This window comes from Neopelma chrysocephalum, unplaced genomic scaffold (assembly GCF_003984885.1).
Source record: "Neopelma chrysocephalum unplaced genomic scaffold, ASM398488v2 Primary Assembly neopelma1_77, whole genome shotgun sequence".
In the NCBI taxonomy this organism is placed as follows: Eukaryota; Metazoa; Chordata; class Aves; order Passeriformes; family Pipridae; genus Neopelma; species Neopelma chrysocephalum.
In genome coordinates, this window is record NW_020897738.1 from 5242061 (window position 1) to 5265481 (window position 23421).

General features: G+C 38.2%; 1 protein-coding gene across 1 annotated transcript in view; it reads right to left on the reverse strand.

Annotated features, from left to right (window-relative positions):
- SLC15A4 (solute carrier family 15 member 4) overlaps nt 1-23421 on the reverse strand; it is a 26134-nt gene continuing 2713 nt past the window's right edge. The window contains exons 2-8 of the mRNA XM_027689251.1: nt 17879-18174; nt 16909-17077; nt 16438-16515; nt 12585-12753; nt 8629-8784; nt 3616-3774; nt 1-1407 (exon numbers count right to left, since the gene is read on the reverse strand). Coding sequence (XP_027545052.1) covers nt 1259-1407; nt 3616-3774; nt 8629-8784; nt 12585-12753; nt 16438-16515; nt 16909-17077; nt 17879-18174 — 1176 coding nt within the window. The 3' untranslated portion in view covers nt 1-1258. The remainder of the gene's footprint in view (nt 1408-3615; nt 3775-8628; nt 8785-12584; nt 12754-16437; nt 16516-16908; nt 17078-17878; nt 18175-23421) is intronic.

Below are 23421 nucleotides of genomic sequence, written 5' to 3' on the forward strand. Positions count from 1 at the left end.
TATTTGTAGTATAGTTTTATTCACCTAGAAACAAAGGATCAAAAGTCACAGCATGGAAGTTCATTTTATTTTGTAAACTCATTAAAAAAAATGTCCATGTACAAAATAAGGACATTTTAACAACATAATTGCAGACAAAGGAAACTATAAAAATTCAACACATTAATAAAAAGGTTTTATTTTCTTTCTGCATAATTCCTTGCACCTTCCACACCAGTCTGCACACAACCTGAAGTACAATTGTTAGAACCAGTAAAATTCAAGAGGCTGAACGTAAAAACCATTGGCTCTGCTGGAGGAATGTGTTGCTGAAAGATACAAACCCTGTTAGCTAAAAGTAAGAGAGGCAAGACTGAAGGGAGTGGCTGAGGCTGCTAAATGGTTATTGCGCGTTGATCTGCTGAGAATTCCAGCTCACTTTGCTTCCTGCAAATATTTAGGCTATTCCTTAGGGGAGTAACAGACTTGGACTGAGCAGTGCTTTGTCCAGAGGTGTGCGTTGTCCTAATACAGGTTCAAAAATAAAAACACTTCTGAAGTTAAACAACTGCAGTCCCAACAAATGTTACTTGTGCACCAAAATTGACAGCAGTTGTATAACAAGCTACTGTGATATGTAATTCAGTCTTCAGTATTGGATACTTCTGACTGCAAGTTTGGACTTAAACCCTTGATACGCTGCCAGTAGAAGGTCGATTATAGAATCATATTTGTTTTTAATCTGACCTAATTTATAATTTAATTTGTCCCTGTTTCTCCCCCCAAAACGACTCTCGGTATTGAAAGTTTGTCCTTGTAACCACGAGTTGAGGTTTCTGTAAAACAGTTTTCTGTCCTGTGTCCACAACGTAGGCTTGAGACTGTCGAGTGTTTCTCCAGCTCCACTGCTCCCCACTGAGCAGAGCTTTTGGGTCAGGAACAGTCCATGTCTCATGTGACTCCTTATACTCCATTTCCCAGTGTAGAGTGTCCCAGCTTTGAAGAGTTAAGTAAACATCTCCCAAATGAGCAAAGAGCAACTCGAATGCCTGGAGTTAAATCCACTTCCAAGGTTTGTCCTCTGCCAGGACGTAGTGCAAGAAACAGCCCCACCAACATAAGGCACTTACCTACGTTACACGAGGGGGGCAGGGGAGAGAACTCCTGTGACATGCAAGTCTGGGGAGAGTCCCACTGGAGAAAACAAGAGCCTGTGGGCTCTGGGAGTGCTGCCACTTCTCTGGGTGCTGCTGCAACCAAGGCTGCCCTGCAACAGGGGTCAGATCCTCCCGTTGGCAGCAGCTTCGTTCCCCTTCGACTTCTGGTGGTCGTATTTCACAGAAACAATCAGGAAAAGCAAGAGGGTCGCTCCTTGGATAGCAGCCAGCAAAAAAAAATAATAGTTTAATTGGCAGCCATTGATGTTACCTAGAAAGAATTGGGGAGGGAAAAATAAACATTAGTAAAGGCTGTACAAATAGAAATGTGAATCTCGTCAAGTTTAAGTGGTGAAGACCTTCCTGCAAAACACCGAAACCCAAATCAAATCATGTTTCCATCCTGCAGCAGAGTTTCATTTTTAATTATCCAGAGCAAAAGGTGGCCCTGCTGAGGAAGATGTGCACAGTACAGGGAATGTTCTCTTTGTGCTCCAATGCCTTAGACCAAACAAAAAGAAAAAAAAGAAAAAACAAAACAGAAAAACCCCACAATCCACCAAAAAACCCAAAACAACAACAAAAAATAACAAAAAAACCAAAAAAAACACACAAAAAACCCCAAAAACCAAACCAAAACAACAAAAAAACCCAGAAACTGAACAAAACCAAACAAAACTAACCCAAAAAAAAAAAACCCCAAAAAACCCCAAAAATGAAAGCTATTAAGGAAAGAGTTTGGCAACTCCATAGATATAATGAAAGCCTTTACTGCAATTGTTTCTCAGCCTTCTTTTGGGACAAAGTTTAGAGTCCATGAAAACATACACGGTTTCTTTGTGGTTCACCTCTGACACTCCCTCAAAGGGGTTACCAATTAGTCATGATATAATGTGACACATGAAATAATGTTAAATTAAGAAAGCCCATTGCTAAAACATTATTCCTCTGTTAAGAAATGTGTACTACCTATTGCTGTACTTCCAAGAACAATATATTGTGGCTCATTTCCAATGTGCCCCGTGAGCCACAGCCAATGGGACCATTATGATTATCAAATAGGGTGCAGAGAGTAAAACAGTGATGTACACATGGATCCTAACAAGCTGTTCATGCAGCATGCCCATAAAATGTTCAGATTAAATTACTTTAATTACTGAAACTTAAGATTCAATTAAAGGAACTTATAATAAAACGCAATAAAATTAAACGGAGGCTTTCCCTGACATTTAAAATACAATATACACGTGAATCTCCATTTCAGGAGCAGACATGTTTAAAGAGTAGTAATTATCCTTTATGAGATGGGATATTAAACCCAGGAAATCTTAGTTCTTGTAGGAGAAACAAGTCATTCCAATGGCAGGAACCAACACTGAAGTGCCTGCAGAGAGTGAACTTTCTGAGCAGATTTTGGAGGCCTCAGTTACCTCCAATGGTATCGAGAGTGGGCAGAAAGAGCAGAAACTTGGTGCATGTTCTTACAGGCAAGAGGCTAAAAAAGCACCATCATTAATTTGTATGAAATTATTATCTTTCTTATCAGCTGAATTATCTCTGTACGGAGCTGCAGAAAAATACGCTTTTCTAATCTTAAAATTGACAGGGAAAAAAAAGTCTCAATATGATGAAATTTTCATTTGGTGAGGGCACTTCCATAAAGTTAAGGCTACTTGTCATCTTTTGCAGTTTTTTTGAAGAACAACTTATAAACCGCAGATGACAACTTGTGGTGTATGTACTGACTGAGATAATGTTACTTTGTGGTAGATGCAAATCAAGTTTAAATGGCAAATTCTCTTATAGCACATTTAAAGTTAAAGTTTAGGCTGCACTTTTAAGCCATGTACACACAGTAGGTCTAGCATATGCTTTAAGAACTTTTCACACTCCTTCTGTTGGAACTAATTAGCCCATAGAGGATGGTGGGATTTTCTGAAATTCCCAAGGTGCCACCTACTGGTGCCAGTAATTATTTTTAACTTCCACTGGCAATACATAGCAGATGATTTGTTGGACTTTAAAGTGTATAAATAGCTAGCAGATAGAAATGCAAAATTAACTCAGGGTAATTTCAATGAAGTCATTTGAAATGAGGAAGCTGAATAATCACTAAGAGAGAGAGATGGGTACATTTTACTTCCCATAACCACAGAAAGTAATTTCAGTACTTGATACCAAATATATTCTTCTTTTGCACCTAATTTAAATATTTTTTTACTAAAATGCAAGTATTTGTAAGTAATTTCTAGTGATAAAATGCAGTAACAGCTGAGCAGGCAACTGACAGGAGGCAAACTATTAAACATGTGTTTCCCATGTTTTCATGAGGGCAATGCATCATTTTGCAGGATCAATTATTTCATACTTATGTGCAAAATGAAACTTTGTCTTTAACAGTTCAATGTCCTTAATGCTTGCTTAACTAAGGGAAGCCTTCTACTTTATAGACTACGAATACACTGAAAAATACACTTACCAAAATCCGTGTGATTACTCATCCAGCCAATTTCTTTAATAGACACCAGTGCCAACAATCCAGAGCCAACAAATGATCCAATCCCCGAAAAGAAAAAAAACAGCCCCATAATGGCACTCTGCATGGATTTGGGAGCAGCTGAATATGCAAATTCTAGACCTGTATTAAAAGATTTAAAAAAAAATGCTACTGGAAGATCTAAGAAACAAGAGTAAATTGTTCTGCTGTAGTGCTATGGAAGTTACAGGTGTGCAGTGAATCCCTATCAGTTCCCAGGTCCCTCTAATTGCTTTATGAACCCTGTTAAAGGTCATCAATATATCAACCCATCAAGTGGGCAACATCTGTGACACACACTTTGATCTTATTAATATTACACGTGTAAAATCAAGAGATCTCCTGAGCCAACATATTCATTTTTCTGTCTAAAATTATCCTCAAAGAAATGTATTAAACTAACTCTGATCTGCCAAGTTCCACCTTCCCCTTCTCCCTCGTTTCTGTATTCCCTGTCTGCTGTGCAGTATTTACAAAGCACATGGCATTCCCTGCTGAGAACAAAGTGCTCAAGAACTGAAGGTCACTCTTGCATTGACCATGAACATTTATTTCTCACAGATTCGGTGTCTGTATCTCTGAATGTGCAGACAGAGAAATTAATTGCAAGTGGAAAGGCAGTAATTAGTTTTACCTTCATTTTGATCTGGAATTCTCTGAGCTCATTGCTTGCTAGCCTATTCTTTTGAAGACTTGTAGATAAGGGGGTTTCAACTTTAAACTGTCTTTACTCAAATTTCAGCCAATAAACCCAAGAAAAACATACCAGTGACCATCAATCTGAAAACATGTGCTACTGAATTGAGTACCAACAGAACACACTGGGTTAGGCTCTGCCATGCAAAGACTAATGCCCATGATTAACTCCTTTTTAGAATAATACTCCTGTCAAAAATCAAATGGGATTATTCACAAGAGACAGTCAAATACATTCTCTGCAGAGCTGTTTCTGACAGGTGAAATGCTTGTTTCAAAACAGTCTGCTTCACACTGAAAATTAATGCTACCTCATCTAGCATTTCTCTTGGCAAAGAGAGCATTATAGACCTGAGCATTGCATAAATCTTGCATTACAGACTGAAAACTGCAGAGATCTTATGTCTTGCATAATAAAGGTGTGCTTTACTTACACCATTACTGCTATTTGACTTTTGCTACTCCAGACAGGCTTTCATAGAAACACACTGGCATTTCTTTCCAAGAGAAGGATTAACACTCCAAGCCAGACAGGCTTGTGAGGGAAGAACTTGGTTCTTGTAGAGAAACAGAACTGTGTGTTCTCACTGATCCAACCCTGAGAAATCACTGGGAACCAACAACTGCATCTCTTTTCCTGTGCAAAGGACGTTACAAAGGCCAACAAAACCTGTGTGGGAGGGCAGGAGGGAACTGAAACAGCTCTCACCCAACTCAGCTGTGTGGGTTCCTGGGAATTCAAACTGTAACCAGAGACTGGCTACAGAGATGGAGAGACATCTGCAAATGGGCACGGGGGAGCAAAATTATATTTACTTTGAGAACTAAAAATGCCTTTTTTCTTTTCCCCTAGGCTTTGGGGGGTTATCTGAATATAAAAAATTCAGATGTTTCAAGGAGTATTTATCTGGCCATTCTCACTTCAAGAAAAAAAGAAAAAAAGGCAGATTACTCTCCGGATGCAGTAGTTTGTTTTTAAGTTTCTTCTTAAGTTATCAGAGCTGCCACCAGTCTCTAGAGCCTCAGTCACATTTTGGTCACCAGGCTTCTGTACATTTTGTAAAAGTTAAGCTCAAGTATAACACATGAAAGGATCTGGACTATGTTTTCTCTTGTTCATTTTACAGATATACTGGATGTGAGTGTTCCTGCTGGAAAAAGATCTTAAGATTCAAAACAAAACCCAAAATGGGTGTAACACCGTTTGCACTTTTTTGCAACAAAACAAGGCGCATTTCTAAACTTGAATAATTTTTCCAGCCACGCTAATATTTAATCTGGCAGAAAGAATATCAAATCTTTTCTTTGCCTTCAGAGCTTCTCTGCCCTGCTGGCAGCCATTGATAACGATTTCATGCTACCTCAAACAAGCATTTCTGAAATTAAACCCTCTCGGTGGTGTTGTCATGTGAGATTACAATTCCCAGTTAAACAGGGGTGTGTTAAGAGGATTGACAGAATAATACAAAAGATTAATGCAATGCCTGTCATCTTTTTAAAGGTACCTCGAGTGTAACTAATGTGGCTTAATAAGAATAGGCTTAGTTTTACAGTAAACAAAAAACCAAACGTATGTTTCAGCTCTTGTGATATTTAGCCCCTTTTTGTTCACAACAAACATTTCCACATCACTATAGCTTTGTAACTGTTAACAGTTTGCGTATTTGAAAGCTGAGTTTCATTGCACAATAGATGCCTTTATCAGCTTTAATATCGAATTGGTAAAATATACTCTCAAGTCTTTAGAGGCCTTCTTTAAAATATTAAGAATTATGTTTAGATAACAATCAGAAGGCAGGAGAAAAATCTTTGTAAAAAAATCAAATGAAAGTGCAGTACACAAAGCAATTAAGCTCTGCATAGAATTTCTGGTACATTTTTCCTAACAATGACCAAGGGTTTTTGAAGTTACAAAGCTGTTGGTACAGACCCAGCAGAGTATTCACATTAGAATTCACATTGTCTAAGCCTTAAAGACTTGACTTCTCGTGAAGTCCACTAAAGCATTTGAAAAAAACCAACCCTCAGTTTGGAGTTCAACAAATAGAATTCTTCAAGTCCTTGACCTTTCCACAACCTGCAGATAGTTGTTTTTTTCCTGTAAACACGTATAAACTAGTAATAGTACCTGACAGAGAAACAAGATTGTGTAAGAGGGAAGACATTGATTTATTTTTGCAGGAACACTTGTAATTCTGATAAGTCATCTGTTTATCTGAGTTCACATTTAATTAGCACAATTGCTAAAGTTGTAACTCTGAGTAACTCATTTTACTCTTTTGCTAAAAATGCTAAATTAAGCAAGACTTCAGATTTCTGTGTGTCAGGGTTTGTGACTGGTTCTGTTCACACATAATGAAATGCACAGTGATACAGCAATGACACATATTGACTACACTGCTAAAGCAGAATTTCCATTCAAGAACCTAAAGTGTCCAATATCTTGGCTCTTAGTGTGCTTTGAAGATAACAAACTCTCTCGAGCAAATTAATCCATGGGTTTTCCTGTACATCACTGGGGGAGGGGACACACCACTTCAGCCATTCAACACTTCCAGGTCCAGCTACTGACTGCTAAAGGACAGGCAGTGAAGAAGTAGGATTTCACACAGAAGAAAGCCATATGTAAAAAGAATTCCTCCAACACAGTAAATATCTATGGTACAGTTCAATACATATCTAATTCCTCCAGTCACATGAGGTCCCAGGCCAGACAGCTGGAAGGAAAGCTCAGAGCAAATGAGCAGATAGGGATAAAAAAACCAAAACCAAGCAAACCAAACCCCACATTTTTCTTCCACTTGCCAAGCAATCCAAGCACCTTGTTTTACTGCCTAACAACTGTGATGACAGCAGGACATGTAACCAGAAACCTGAGGGAGCAGAAGTTCTCTGCTCCACTTAGAGGGGAACAAATGGGCCATGTGACAGCTGGGGCCACCACCAGCCAGACCTTACAGAATTAGAGAATCTCATTTTAACCCACTGTGCTCACCCAGGAATGAAAGTCACCTCCCACAGGGGAAATGAAACCAGGAGGTTCTGTCAGAAGGAATCGAGGAAAAAGAGCTGCCTGTAACACCAGTTTGAATGGGTGATCACCCATTTGCAAAGCTCACTATTTGCAAAGAGTATTTCAACACATTAATAAGTAACTATAGTTAAACAAAAGCTAAGTGAGTTTTACATCAAGTCACTGGAGGAGTTCTCACATATTACACAGAATTGCTGAGCTACCTGATGTAAGTAGTATAAGAGTAGCTACTTCTACTCCCATGAAGGGTTTCTGTTTTGGTGACCAAACATTGCTGCCAAACATTAGATGTGCAAACACTGTGCTAAGAGATTCCCAGCAGCATTTCACTTGTTTAATCCCAGTACACCAGTGCCATACACATCACAGTGACAACAGGTGAGCTGCCTGTGCTCTCCTCCTGCTGATGAGCCCTGCAGGTCTATGAAACAGCCCAGAAAATCAGATTTTAGAGTCCTACTCACCCTCTCCTCCCACTTCTCTTTCAGCCTAAAAATCAGTACAATCACATAGCTGTTCTATCACAGAACACCATTAGAAATCTAAGATGTCTTGCATTTGTTCAAGACAGGCAAAATTTGAACAGTTTTCAGTCTGCCTGGTATCTAAAACCACTACAGAAAAACTGATCTATACATGGAGTAGACAAAACAGCATCAAAGTAGCTACTTCATTATGAATATTCACAAAACCTCTTCTTATTTCAGAGATGTAAAAACTCCAGTAATGTGAATTTAAACTGGTGGTAAGTCTTTCTAAAGATGGTTTATTTCTTCCCTTTCCCCTCTCAAAGATGTTTCCACTTACTACTTGACTTTCTAAACTGCAGCACAGTTTCTAAGCCAAAAAAATTGCAAAGCACAAATTGTATTTGCAACACAGAGGAACATTCAGAGGACACAATACTGCATTAAAATACAATATTGAAAGAGTATATTGTTTTCCATTAGGGTTCAAAAATATCCAATGATAACTGGATGCCACACAAATATTTTAAGTGTTGCTCTGCTTGAAATTCAATTTTGAAAACAAAGTCATAAATAGTCAGTTTTCAACTGTGCAAGACAATAGTGTGTTTTGCCACTTCAGATTAAGTTATATTGTATAATAATGTATTTGGAAACATTTAGAGCTTACTTATAATGATTTGAGAAGTATCTATATTCTACGGGTCCATCATTTAGGATAGACATAAAAGCAAATTTAAAACAGACAAAGACTCTTACCTGCTATACTTGCAAATATTTCACTGAATCCAATCAGCACATATTGAGGAATCTGCCACCATATTGGCAAATCTGCAGCATGGTATGTAACATTTCCAATTGTCTGATTAATTGTTTTAACCTTTACAATTTTCAGTCTGTTGCTTTCCAGAATTCCTATGTGGAGGGAAAAAAAAAAATTTACCTGAGACACAAATATTGTTTCTTCATATTAAGAATTAAATTAGGATTCAGCCCTGAACTGCAATTACAAATTATACAATAGGAATATGTATTTATTTCCTAACAGAAAGCATTTCAGACTACTTTTGCCACTGTTATTTCAAGACATTCTGCTATAGAATTAGTGATTATATGCTTATTCAGTACCAATAATTATACAAATTGCTAATAACACAACTCTTTTCTGGATGGATCAGCTGAAAGCTTTTTCATACACACTGTGCTGGGGTTTTTTTTAAGACAATCTCATTTTCACAAACTACTACTTTGCTGTGTTGAACCATTTCACCTGCCACCATAGTATTAATAAATTAGAAACCATTTTGCTTATCAAAATGGCTACACTAGTCCTGTAGAACGATGAAAACCCTCTATGAATATGATTATGACCTTTATGTGACACTTTTCATCCGAAGAGAGCCAAAAGCTCATTAGAGCTTGATTTACAAGCAAGACATTGCATAGAAAGTACTTCATACAGAATGAAAAATAGACATGATAGTGTAAAATATAAGCACTTTTAGCTTGCTCAACACAACAGTTTAGAGCAGAAAGTGAATATCAAATAGCACTGTAGGGTTTTTTTGAAGTTGCCCAGATTAAACGATTGGGCTCAGTGTTTCAGAATAGCTCATAGTTAATAAAACTCCCTGCTTCACCCAAAAAGGACCTCTATAAAAGAACTCTCAATATCCTTGGAAATAAGGTGAATTTATTCATCACCAATTCAGAGGAGCAGGACTGAGTCAATGATGCTGCTTCCTCCAGTCCGTGTTACCCACACGGCCTCCCTTTAGTGCCTGTCACTTTTGGTCCCTCTCTGCTCACTGAGCCAAGATCTGACCCAATCTTGGGGCACAAAATACCCCTCCTGTTACAAAAAAACCAATTGTACAGGGCTTAGACATGATGCTTCATGGATATCACACCATGTACAGGTGATTATGCACAAGTGATTACATCTGCTTCCTCACCTCTGGCTTTGTCTTTCCTAGAGGCAGAGAAGGATGACAGGGACATTTAATATTTAATATGTTGGCTGAACCACTCTGAACCCTATTGACAAGCACATACAATTTCTAATGTACAGCCTGATATCTGTTCTCCCATTTTTTCACAAATCTGTGACACAGAAACCCTGAGGGGAGCAGCCAGATCCCATCTCTGTGCTAAGGGACAATGCCAAAGGAAATGGCTGATGTTTGCCAAAACCACCTCCTACCATGACATGCAGTTTTCTTATTAGTCCTGGTCATGGCAAGGGACCCAAGCTGAGCAGAAAGCATGATTAAAGCTCTCCAGAGTCCCTATATATAGTCTGTAGGTGAGGCCACAGCTAAAGAAGTGTATCTTTAGCTCTTCATCTACCTCTGAACTATGAAGAGCTGATGTAATTAAAATAAAGCTGGATTTCTCAATGGTTTTGTATTTTATATAGCTGCCAAACTTTTTAGAGTGGAACTTAATTAAAATGTAAAAAAGCAGTACAGTCATCTAAGAGCTCAGACATAATTTCATTCATATACACTCAACACAAAATTACTGCACCTCAAAACATCTAATGATCCTTAATGTGTTTATATTCCTTACAACATAAGCAGATTTAGGAGGCATTTAGCCACATAGGAACATAATTAAAATATACCAAACCTTGCCATAAATTTATCTTCAAAGTACTTCAGAATCTAGAATCTATTGAGTCTTCCTTAGACTTTGATAGACAAGCTTCATGTTCAATCTTACAGATTTAGTAGTTAAAATAATATCTTAAATTCTTGCTATAATGGTTTAAACTCTATAAATGAAGTAGATTTTCCAGTTGGATAACCTTAAGTATTGCTACTCAGAATTTATGATAAAATGCATGAAGCACAGCAGATGTTCATTAAATCTAATCAGTTGTATTTTTACACAGTTTAGAAAATATTTTAAATAATCTCAACAATCTAATAGGCAGCCTGAGTAGTGTCCACAACTAATGCCTGTTAAATAAGTTAAAATGGAAATATGGTACAAACAAATCATTAGGATATTTCCATGATTGCAAGTTCTTAACATCATCATATGCTGAAGATTTTAATCAGTCTCTCTCTCTAAAGTAGAAATGGTTGGAAGTAATACTGTATTTTAAGAATATTAAAATATGGCAGCTATAAATATCATTTAATGAAAAAATAAAAATTCTATGAAACATATAAACCAACAGAAGTTTTCCACCCTGCTAGAAATAAACAGTTTCCTACAGCCCAAATTTGTGGCAACTGAAGCTCTTAAATTCCTCTTATGATGAAGAGATATTAAGTTACTCCAAAAGGTTAAACTTTCCAAACAGATTGCAGATAACCATCCAAAAGAATTCACCTTTTCAGCTTCTACTGTGAAAGAGCTGGGGAGGATCAAACCCACAAAATCATGTGTTACATTTGTAGGTGAAGAGAAAAACTGGCATTTAAAGTTTTTTAGAATTCTGCTGTAGGAACCCATTCCCCAACTCAGCTATCACAGCTCAATGTGCTTTTCCCCCCCACTACTAATAAAGACAGATATTGCTGGTTTTGAATTCCCCTATATGTCAGCCTGAGTTCTATTTAAAGAGCTGACATTTAACTGTTTTACATCACCCTCTTTTGCAGTACCAGTGTTCTAAGAAACATGGAATAAGAGAAACACTCCTATTTTAAGTTTAAATGACTTTGCTTAAAGAACTTTCCTTGCCCACACACAAAGTGACCTTGGCCTAATAAGGTAATTATCTCTCTCATTGAAAGAAATCTTAATAGCCATATAAAGTGTCCCTCTCCCTAAAATATGGGGCATCACAAGTGCTGAAATTCATTTATTTAATGCTATAATGCTTTATCAATATGTTCATTTCAGTGATGCTAGTGAAGGCTATGGATTCCATGAAGCATTGCTCAGAGATGTTCAGTTCCACATCAGCAGCGTTTAACAACCTTAAATCATCTCAAAAGCAGCTGATTTATGGTTCCAGCAGAGTTGCTATCTTTTCCCTTTCATGCTACAGCTAAGCTATTTTACACTACACTAATTCCCAAACATTAGGGCACATTAAGGTAGGGCAGAAAAACCCAAAAGTGGGAGGAAACTCTTGTTCAGCCATAACCTAACTTTAATCCTTTGATAAAGTATTAGTAAAATTTCACCTTTTTAATATTTGGAAGTTAGAATGTATGAGGAAACATACTTATTTCTGAATCAATTTGTTTCTCAGGATAAATAAATTCTCAACTTCAAGATCAAATGTTAATAAATCAGACAACATGGACTTCCACAATACTGTAAATTTATTTTGAGAGGACTAACAGCCTTGTATCCAAATGCTGGACACTGTTCAGGCAACTCACTAATCATGAAGGGAAGGCATTTGGTCAGAAAACAAATAGTTCTCCACTCCCAAGTGTACTAGAAAGTAACAATCTATGTGAAAACCCTGACTAACAGGCTGTTTTTAAAGGGTATATGCAAAGTCTACTTCAGGCAGGAAAAATGGTCCAATTTTAATGCAAAGGTTCAGAACAGTTTAGTAAGTTTTTGGATACAATCAAATTGGATTTCATTGTGGGAAATGCATCTGTGCAGTTGCATTCCAACTATCCCATGAAAATGAGATCTGAATAATGCTGAGCTAAAGATTCACAAAGTTTTTTAGAAAATGCTGTTGCAAGTAGCTGAATAATTCATTATGTAGGTAGATCTCAAGGGTGTCTCCTTACCTGCAGCAAAGGCAGAACACATGACAAAGAACATTCCAACTGCAATCCTCTTCAGTGAGGATGGGAGCAGGCCATTCCTCTTCAAAATGGGGTCCACCAATTTATCTTTTAAGGGTATTAGGATCAGAATAAGCACTGCATCAAACATGGTCAACCAGGCTGCTGGAAACTTAAAGGGTAGATGGCTCAAGTTAGCAATTCCATACTTAAAGAGTTGATTTTTACTATTACTTTACAAAAAAAAAAAGAGATTTGTGATTGAACACTTCGATCCAAAATAAAGCACCGGGCGCTGACAGACACTGTGAAAAGAAAAATGAGAGTGTCTGAAAGCTGAGGAAAACATTCAGCTATTCAGGCTTTCATTTAGTCTGGCTGTTCATAAATCTGGGAGCTCAGAGGCACAAGTGACTCCTCACCACAGCAATTCCACCCTTATTGTACATTCTCCCTCTCCAGACACACCTCCAGCTGTGCTGAGGTGGGCGTTAGTTTTGGTGGTGTTGTTTTTTGGGGGTTTGTTTTTGTTTTTGGGGGGGAGGATGCTCTGAACACTTGATGTTCTTTTCACAAAAGCAAATAATAGTGCACACAGTTCCAAGGAAAATGAGGACTAAGGAAATTACTGGGCAGATGAAGAAAGTACTCTCAAAAAGCAAAACACAGAACTCAGAGATGTTTTGCAAAGGATTTTTTATAAGATCTTTAGGTTTCAGAGGGCTCCTATTTTAGATGCTTACTCTGAATTAATTTTTGTTAGAACAAAAGTTAACTACCTAAACTAAGTCTGTATGAATTCCTTTGGAGAGCTGTGATGGCCATGAGCATTATCACAACATCTGAGTGTTTCTGAATAAATCCTGACATACATTTTATGGAAAAAAAAACAACAACCAAACAAAACAAAACAAACAAACAAAGAAACAAAACAAATCAACCAACCAACAACTAAAAAAACCAAAACCAAACCAAACCAAAAAAACCCAACAAAACAAAACAAAAAAGAAATCACTCTCCTTTGGGAGCTTTTCTGCCATTAAGATCTTCTTAGTCATAGAGCACCTGTCTGAGGAATGACTGATTGTGTAACTCAAATCTAGCAAAAATTGTGCAGATTATTTAAATGAATACACCCATTTTTAAAAGCATTCCAAGTCAGTATTAATGGCACACAAGTCAGGAAGTGATTTAATGCAGTTAAACAGTCCCTACTATTTGGCTTCCAGTGATATACTCTAGTCTGACAGAACTAAACTTTTTTCCTACTCCAGTCATGAAAAATATTTAATAGCCAGGTTCTGTATATCTTCTATTATTAGGCTTAGAACTATCAGAAATATGCCACAAAACAGCAGAAACAGAGTTTTGCTAATGTAATGCAAAATTCAATTAAAATCAAAATATGCTTGTCAAATGAACAAGGAGTGTGGTGCAATACATGTGTCCTGTCTCGTTTGCAAGATTCACTAACTGACAACAGGATTCACACTGGTGTGAATGAGACCATTTCTACCAAGCTTAATAATATTTAACATTTGTTCTGAGCTAACAAACCAAGAGAGTTGAGGTAGATTTATAAAAATGTTCTGGTTTGGGGAGATTTTTTAAAATCCCTTCAGAACACTGAGACACTGCACTATGCATCCCACTGGCTTTTTGGCCCCAAATATATAATCATTGATTTACATGATGCAGATTCAGTTTTTGGTACTGAAGTGTTTGTGTGTGTGGCAACTCCAGGGTAGAAGAGATGAGTATTTTCTGGAGACTTCTAATTGTGTATTCCCCATCCCTGGAAGTGTTCAAGGCCAGGTTGGATGGGGCTCTGAGCAACCTGATCCACTGGAACGTGTCCCTGTCTGTGGAAGGGAGATGGAACAAGATTATCTTTAAGATCCCTTCCAACTCAAACCATTCCATGACTCCAAGATGATCCAGGATGACCAAGGGGCCTGTGACAATCTAAAGCTACAGCCACAGTAACAGAGGGAGACAACCAGACTCCCCAAAGTCTACAAACCTCAACCACTGCAAATCCCTCAAAGAGCCAAGCCCTGAGCCTCTGACACACTGTGGGCACACAGCTCTCCCTGCAGACAAGAACTCCACTGATTTACAAAGGGAATAACAATCTAGTCTGGCTATATAAAGATATCCAGCAGTTTGATACATAAGGTTGTGTACATTACTTAGCAATGGTCACATGCTTTGAAAAATGCCCAGTGAATTCTGCTGAGTCAGGCAAATTCTTGCTTATTTTGAAGTTTTGCAAAATTGTAACTGTCAGTTTTCCTCCCTCTCCCACTCACCTTTTCCTTTGCTTCAAATATCACACCAGCAGTAACCTGTGTCACAGTTTGTACAGAGACTGCTTTGTGTAATTAGAGTCAAGGATGTAGGAATTTTTTGTCATTGCTAAATCTGGTAAGAAAGATGAGAAATACCAAATGCCTCTGGCACTGCTGTATTTCACCCAATCACTCACTTGGGTTTGGGTTTTTTTTTGTTTAAAATATATGCTTTCCATTTTCTACTCTATCAGGAGCCTGCAGATTAAAGGGCATACACATATTTCACTCTTTTCATATCAAGAGGAAATATGCTTTTCTTAGTATTGGGCAGAGGTGCCTGCAGAGCTTAAGGAAAACCTGACAAGGTACAATGTAAAATGTTATATTACTGCTCCTTTTCCTAATTACCTCAAATCACTACATAAAGGAGATTGCAGGTCAGCATCCTTCAGGTAGACCACATACCATGGAAGACAGCAAAACCAAATTAACTTAATTGTTTTATGCTGTTAGATCACAACAAAGTATTTCTAAATAAAGCAACACAACTGATGTGCTGCAGAGAAAGGAGCCAGTCACTCAGGGCAGGACAGAAAATCATTCTTTAGATGTATCAAGACATTGTTCCATCATCCTTGCCTCAAACAGTGTTTAAGTAAACACTACAAACAGGCAACTAACTTTTAAATCCACACTTTTGTTAGAAAAAGTGTTATTTTAAAGTCTTTTCAAGAAAACCAGTGAAAGCCATTATTTTTTGAATTAATTTAATTAAACATAATGCTTACTTACAACTTGAAACAATTCTAATGCTCAGTTTGATAACCAAAGCTCCATGTTCATTTCTACACAATAAACATTCAGACTGACAATATTTTTATTTTTAATATTCAGTCTGACAAGGGGACTCTGAACTCCTGTGTGCACTTTGTTAGAAGAAAATAATCCACTTCTCTAGTCCACCTGACAATGTTATAAAAAGCCATCACATGGTTCATAATAACACAAAGCAGACCTGTTAATAACTTATATTCATACTTTTTGGTTTTACTGCTCTGTACCATTCCTGCAGGCACATGATGACAGCCTATCTTGGAAAATATTGATTGAACAACTTCTTTTGATTCAAGGTAAAGTGATTATTGATTAAGCAGTATAAAGTAACAAATATATCCCAGATTCCAAATACTAATGCACCAGTTAAGGAGGGGTATTCCTACTGAGCTTGCAGGAATGCTTCTGTCCTACTTTGGAAACTTAGGGCATATAGATTTATAAGCTTTCTTCAAAGGTCAGACTTGGTCCACTGAAGGATGAAGACACTCTTAATTAAAGCAGTGAGAGTTACCTGAACACATTCAGAACAGGATGGTGTGGACTCCACACACTTGTTGGTGTAACAAAACCCCTGTAATGTGCACCATGGTTCTAAATGCCCAGGGAATTTGGCCACCAGTTCCCCTTAGGCACTACCTGAACTTGCTGGAATTTTTGTACAATACTTACCTCATTTGCATTTCAGCTAAAGAAACCACACTTTTAAGGTGTTTTGCTCTGCTTACCGTGTGGATGGAGTTGGTGTCATTTGGTATCTCAGGAATTTTCAGATGGAGACTTTGCAATACATATGTTGTCTGCATCTAGAATTAGGAAAGATGAGTTGACATTACTTGGACAAGGAGTGCTGAGAGCGAGGTATTTTTAATAATTAACAATGATTATACCAGAGGTAGAGTGCTAACACAGCAAACCAAAGAGAATTATTGTTAGAACATTACAAAATTTTTATTTACATTTACAAAATCTGAGTCTTAACTACAGCTTTAATGATTTCATTTTCTTATTTCATTTTCTTTTTTATTATTAGGTCAAAATATTATTTGAGAGTTTTCTTAACAGCCATTTGTCATCTCTCACCTTCAAGGTAAGTTTCACATTTATGAGAGAGCCCCCAGAAAAAGTGTTAGATTAGAAATGACGGGGGGTTTTTTTAGACATGTAAAATACAACTGTAACCATTTGGAACTACTCACTTGAAAATACACTGTCCAGTAAGGTATTAAAGCCAGGAAGACAGGGATAATCTTGACAAGAGCTTTTACATCTTCTACTTTATCTTCTCTGAAGGGCCCCCCCCGAGACAGCTTGGCCATCTCAAACAGGCTTTGCTTGCGAGGCTGGTGAAGAATTCCCTGGCCTTCACTTTGGAAAAGAATTGGAAATGTTTGGTTAAACAACAAAAACTGACACGACTGACAATCCTGGGACACTTCATTATAAACAGCTTATGCATTTCCAAAGTAACTCATGCAAGTTACAGCAACACAACTAGGCTGGAACGGGTCACAGCAGGTGAAAACATAAGATGAAACCTGTTATGAAGGTTTCCTTATTTCCCATCCTCCTCCTGCCCCAGCCCTAAAAAATTAGCACTCCAATATGCAGAACCTGTAGTTTGTGATATTGTTTGTTAACTGAATTAATGATGGTAATTGAATTGTTTCTCAATCTGAGTACCTGAAACCTGACATCTCTTATCAGGGATTCAACCACCAGTATTCCATGGGCATCTCTTAAGTGTGGAAAAACTCTGGAGGCCCATCAAGCCACTTACAATATTAAATGCAGATTAAATGCAGTGGTTTTCAAATCAGAAGGGACCTATAAACATATCTAACAGAGAAGTTAATTCATGCTTAGAAGCACCATAGCCAGGTTATGTTACAGTTTTGGAAAGTCTGAACTGGCAGGACACTGCACTCAGCTGAAAACAGCAGACTTGATCTTGCAACATGGAGATCCAGTGACCTCAAAATGTGCCTCTCTCATCCCAGAACTCCCAGAAAATATCTCCAGGACTCCAGTTTTCCAGTTCTCAAAGCAGACCTGCATGTTCTAATGCAGTCTCTGGTGTGACTCACTACCAGCTAGTTTGAACTAACTCGTTCCAGCTCCTGGGTTGATTTGCTGAATTCAGGTGATACAGAAAAGCTCAGGACAAACCTGCTGGTTGAACGTTCCATGTGTGTCTTCTTGGAGCAGCAGGAATATGTGAGGATTTTGAACATGTCTGTGAAGGCACTGCCATCAGGGGGTTTGGTGATGAAGAAACTCTGCCCACATAAGAAAACCATGAAGGAAATCCCAATGCAGACCGTTGGGATGCTGTATCCAATAACAAAGCTCACGTTCTGCTGGATGTATGCAATGCCTCCCAGAGACAGAATAGCTCCCAAATTAATGCTCCAATAAAACCAATTAAAAAATCTTCTCGTGGCTTCCGGGCCCCGATCTTTGACCTGAGGAAGATTAAAAGCAAGTAATTCAGTTTCTGAAGAAAATGAAGCCTGTTTATTAGAATTCAATCAAGTTCAATGCACTGAAGAGTTCAGGTTTCATTTACAGTCACACTGGAATGATTTAAGTGTTTTGGGCTTCACATGGTATTTGATGAAATGACACCTCACTGAGCTACACCATTAAGGGAATAACTTTCTAGAAGCCCAGCACAGGGATAAAAAAGCCATGTACTCCTGAATGACAGCTTCCCCAGAGAGACCATTCTCATTTCTACTGCACTGACTCTCATTTGGTCATTTCTCTACACAAAGCTCACTCAGATTAACATCCCATAGTCCACAGAAGTTGAAGTAACTAATTTTTAGTAAACAAAAACTTACCTAAAAATTCATGTCTTGCAATAATTGCTTTTTCTAACTGTATACACATAACAGTTAACTCTATTCCATTTTCTAAACCTCAAATGAATACTTGGTAATTAAACAACAAATTTAAAGTTTAACCCAGTCCTAAAGCTCATCATCAGCACATAAATGGAGGACTTGTCATTCTGACCTTTAAAAAAACCCAAAACTAAATCTGGGCTGCCTGAGTGTCACAAGGCCCCTGTAAACATTTTTCCCTCTAAGCCAGCACTGTTCACAGTGTTATTTTTCTGCTTGAAGCTCTCAGTGTCTCTCAGGGAAAGTAAAGACATCCCTGGTTTATAGAATTATCCTGTACAGTTTTCAGCATCACTCTTTATTATTGCCTACCATAAGTCACCCCTAAGAGGTGATGTAAGAGAAATTATGCAAGTTAAATTTTGAGATACATTAAAAAGATCAACTAGCCTGTAGAAGAACTCCTAATACTGTATTTGTCAGTGGTTTATGACTGAAAGGCCATTAATAGTGACTAGCAAGTCAGTGCCATGCACCAGTCTTGCTGAGTCAGTTAACTTCCATCTGCAATTGCAAATTTCTCCTCCTCATTTGCCAGATCGTTAAAAGATCCATGTTTAGTTTGCAATATGAAAAGCAAGCTGTGTCTTGAAATAAGTTTTTTACATTGTCAGTTGTGATTTACAGCTTCAGGTTCTGTATCATTTAGCCAAGCCCAACAAAAGAAATATTTAGTCATCTTTTCCTGTGCATAGGTAATGGCATTGTTGGGCACTCAGGTACATCTGTTACCACGTCAAATACAATCCTGGAGATAAATCCAAGAAATTCTCCCTCTCTAATTTCAACTAGGTACTCATTTCCTAATTCTAATAATCATCACCTGCAGTAGTGTATCAATCCAGGAATTCCCTCCCTCTAATCCCCAAACAGCAGCAGGATATTAGCAAACAATTACATGGAACACAGTGCTCCAACTTGTCTAAAGCGTTACAATCTATTTTATGAAGTTTCCATTTCTTCATCATAAAGTCTCGGTTCTCTTATTTCTGCAAAGAAAATGACTTCTCATCCTCCCTCTTACACATGACCTTGCTGACATCTGTACAAAGGAAAGCTGGGACAAGAGAGCAAACTTTGATACAGGTAAGAACAGGGCAAGCACAGCGTGATGCTTCTATCAAGTTCTATCCCAGTCTCCAACCATTAGCTCCTGAGAAACTTCCTAAACCAAGGATGGCTTCTATCTATCTCCTTAATAAATGCAGCAGCTCTCCTCTCCATGAACTTGTCTAACCTGCCTCTGAACCCAGGTCAGCTTTTAGAATCCATAATATCCCCTGGCAAAGAGTTCCCCAGCTAATTACCCAGCGGGAAGCACCACCTCCCCTCGCCTGCTTTGAACCTGCCCTGGCCTGGCCTCACTAGTTTTACCCAGTTCCAGGAAACAACAGAAGAAAACTGAGCTTTATCCCATTCCTGGCCCATTTCTGCCTCTCTCTCCCCCAGCCATTATTTCCACAAACCACTGTCACATCTTCCTTCCTGCTGCCTTTTCAAGGGTAGAAGCTTTAGACTGATTCATGATTCCTTGCCTGGAGACTGCTGACCACATCTGTGTCCCTGAAACTTCCCTCTCCATCTCCAGGATCCTTTTTGAAACAGAGTGACCCAAAAGGAAGGCAGTGCTCAAAGGGCAAACACACCACAGGCTTACCACACAAAGAATCCATTTTCTCCTTCCTCATCGAGGTAAATATATGCACTAAAAATCACACCACAGCCACATCTGAGATGCTTCAAAGATGAAGAACTATGAAGATGTCTTGCCAAAACCAGAAAACATGGTAGAGTTAAAAGGCAATTCTTTTCAAACATCTCATTGGCTGCCCGAAATATCAACAATATTACATTTACAGCAGATCACTCAAAATTTCCCCTGCTGGCTGTTATACCTGAGCTGTGTGACAGCATAAAACATCTTCATTATACATTTTAATAAGGGACTAAGAAGAAGAAAACCATGTCAGACTTTTATTATTTTACTTTTATCAAGCGCAAGCGTTTTCCACAGAACTGCAGGAGTTCTCCTTTCCCCCTTTATGTTGCATTATTTTCAATCACCCAAGTGGAAAGAAAAATCTATCACTCCCTCTGCTCCATTGCATCTGTGCTCAAGCATAGCAGCACCCTCCTCACTCTCCTTGTGATACCAGCACCTCCAGCTTCATTAGATTCCCAACATCCTACCAGCAACTGCAGCAGGAAAATGATGGATATAAATGGCACATGTACAGTGTGAGTCCTGCATCGAATCAGTGCTCTGGGCTGAGGGTTCCACATCCCTGCACTGAGAGTCAGAACAGGTACATTTAAAAGATTTTGGCCCCGTTGCAACAAAACAGATTTAAAAAAAAAAAAAAATCTGGTAAGTGTCCTTTAAATATAGACAATCCAAATGCAGAAAGAAAAGCACAGTGACATTTCAATTCTAGTGGTTTGCTGTGAGCCAAGTATACAGCACTGATACTTTTTCAGTTTGGTTATGAGAATTAGTCTTTCCCTTAATTGTTCAGAAATTATTTGGATATAATTTAAAATGTTCTTGGGGTTTTTCTTGGTATACCCTCCATAAACCATGTTATTTTCCTTTCTGAAGGGAATTTCTATTACAGCTCTAGAATTTCACTACAGTCTTACTAATATTCAAAAAAAGTGTTTCACAAGATACATTTTCAGAGAAGTTCAAGTGCTAAAGTAGCCAAGATTACATGAGTTTTATATATGGGACTACACAGCACTGGATTTCAAAATAGCAAAGGAATAGTTCTCAAAATCAAAATTTCTAATACAAATCATGTATCACATTGATTATGGTCAGATAAGATGTAAATATGGCCACAGTTTTCATGATAAAGACTCCTGAGTGCCTGGCAGACTCTGTGATGGGAATTGTGCCACCACCAGGTTATTTACAGCCACTTTCAGCTCTGTAACTCTGCACTGCAATCCTCTAAACTCATTTAGGATACAAGGTTACCATCTTAGAATGAGAGCAAAACTTCAAATGCAACTCAAACTAAGAATGGGAGGAAGAGTAACTGGATCTTTAGTTACAACCCCCGATGAAAAGTTATGACTGACAGCAAGTTCCACAGCACAGCTGTCCTAAGGTTAATACTTAGATCTCATTGTGACTTTGAAGAAAGATGATCCTTGCTGAATTATCCCTCTCCTGGATTTTTCAACACCAACCTCTTTCTCAGGAGATGATCCAAGCAGTAGCCAAAGCAGTTGGTACAGCTTGAAAACAACAATATTATACAGCTCAAATACTAAGATTGTATTAGATTTTTCTGATTATTATGGAAAGAGTCAGGAATCTGAACAGACATCACTGCTTCTCCACAGTTCCTGTTTTAGATGCTTTGCTTTGTCACAAAGGGATTTTTTGAGCTCTCACAGGTCAGTTCCAAAGAACTGGTTACTACAAGGTTTGTTATTTTTGCTGCAGCTCGTGTGTATCTGGTGCCCACCATTCCCCTGGGACATCTGATTTCTGTCATCATCTGCTAATGATCTCAAGTATTTCCTAAACCCCAACATTTCAGAGTTTCAGGATGTGTCTCTCCCTCTTCACATCATCACAGGTTCAAAGCCCTGAGCTCCCATTTGACTCACATGAAAGAACCAAGATCACTCCAAAGTTACTGACAGGAGCAGTTTTCACTTGTTCCTGCAATCAACTGATGACAGTCACAAGTTACAGACGTAACAAAAACCCCCAAACTCATCCCAGTCAACTCTGAGCAACCACACAACAGAGGAAGGATGGAAACACAGAAGCTTGTCCCTGTCTTTAGCCTACAAAAGAAAGCACAATGACAACAGTTCTGTGCAGTCAAATTTATAGAATCCTGACCCTCCAATCCATCACTACAGATACCAGATATTCTTTGAGGTCATCTGGGGAGAGCTCAGTAACTGAGCTACACAGTTGCTACATAATTTTAAAGTTTCATACTAAAATTTGGTGAGTCCACATTTAAAGTCTGCTTCCTGTCCCATCTATTGTGTTTCTGGCAGAAACAGAAACAAATTATTATTGGCCATGTGAATGTCACAACTTGTTTTCAAACTGCAGAGTCTTAGATGTCCACAGGCTCCTCAGAAGTTCAACAACAGCAACAAAAAACCCCCACTCTTGCAGTCAGTGACCTTCAAATCTTTATATGTGGTTCCCCATCCTTATCCAGAGGCTGGAAAAATCTAAGCCCTACAAATAAATAAATAAATATCACTCTAAAGCCAGCTTTATACCAGCAATTTCCAATAGTAACTGTAACAACAATTTTAGCAGAGCTGGAACATTTCTGGCAGTTATGGACTGAGAAATTTATTGACTATAAGACCAATTCAGAAGGAAACTATACTGTGGGTTAAAACTGGTGTCTCTAATCACCATAACCCAGAAAGACATTCATCTATAATTAGAACAATGATTATGGCTGATACTAGATCAGTAGTCTGCTGCTAATTCTGGCTTCAATGTTGAAGCTAAATCAGCTTTCACAATAATGGCAAACAGTCATATTGTTTCCTAACTACAGAAAATCACAAACTGCTACGAAGAACAGGAAGTGACAGCAAAACACTTAAAAGGGGAACTGGAAAGTGCCAGGTTGTACGTATCATATGATCAGAAACATTATTCTGAGAACCATAGGTCAGATTTAGACCAGTGTGATGGATCCATTTGCAACTTCTAGAAAAACAGCTCATTTATAAACACAGTTAAGCAAAGCTGGTCTATACCTACTTTGCAGTAACTCTTCTTGCTGAGCTGACTGGCAAAAGTTACTC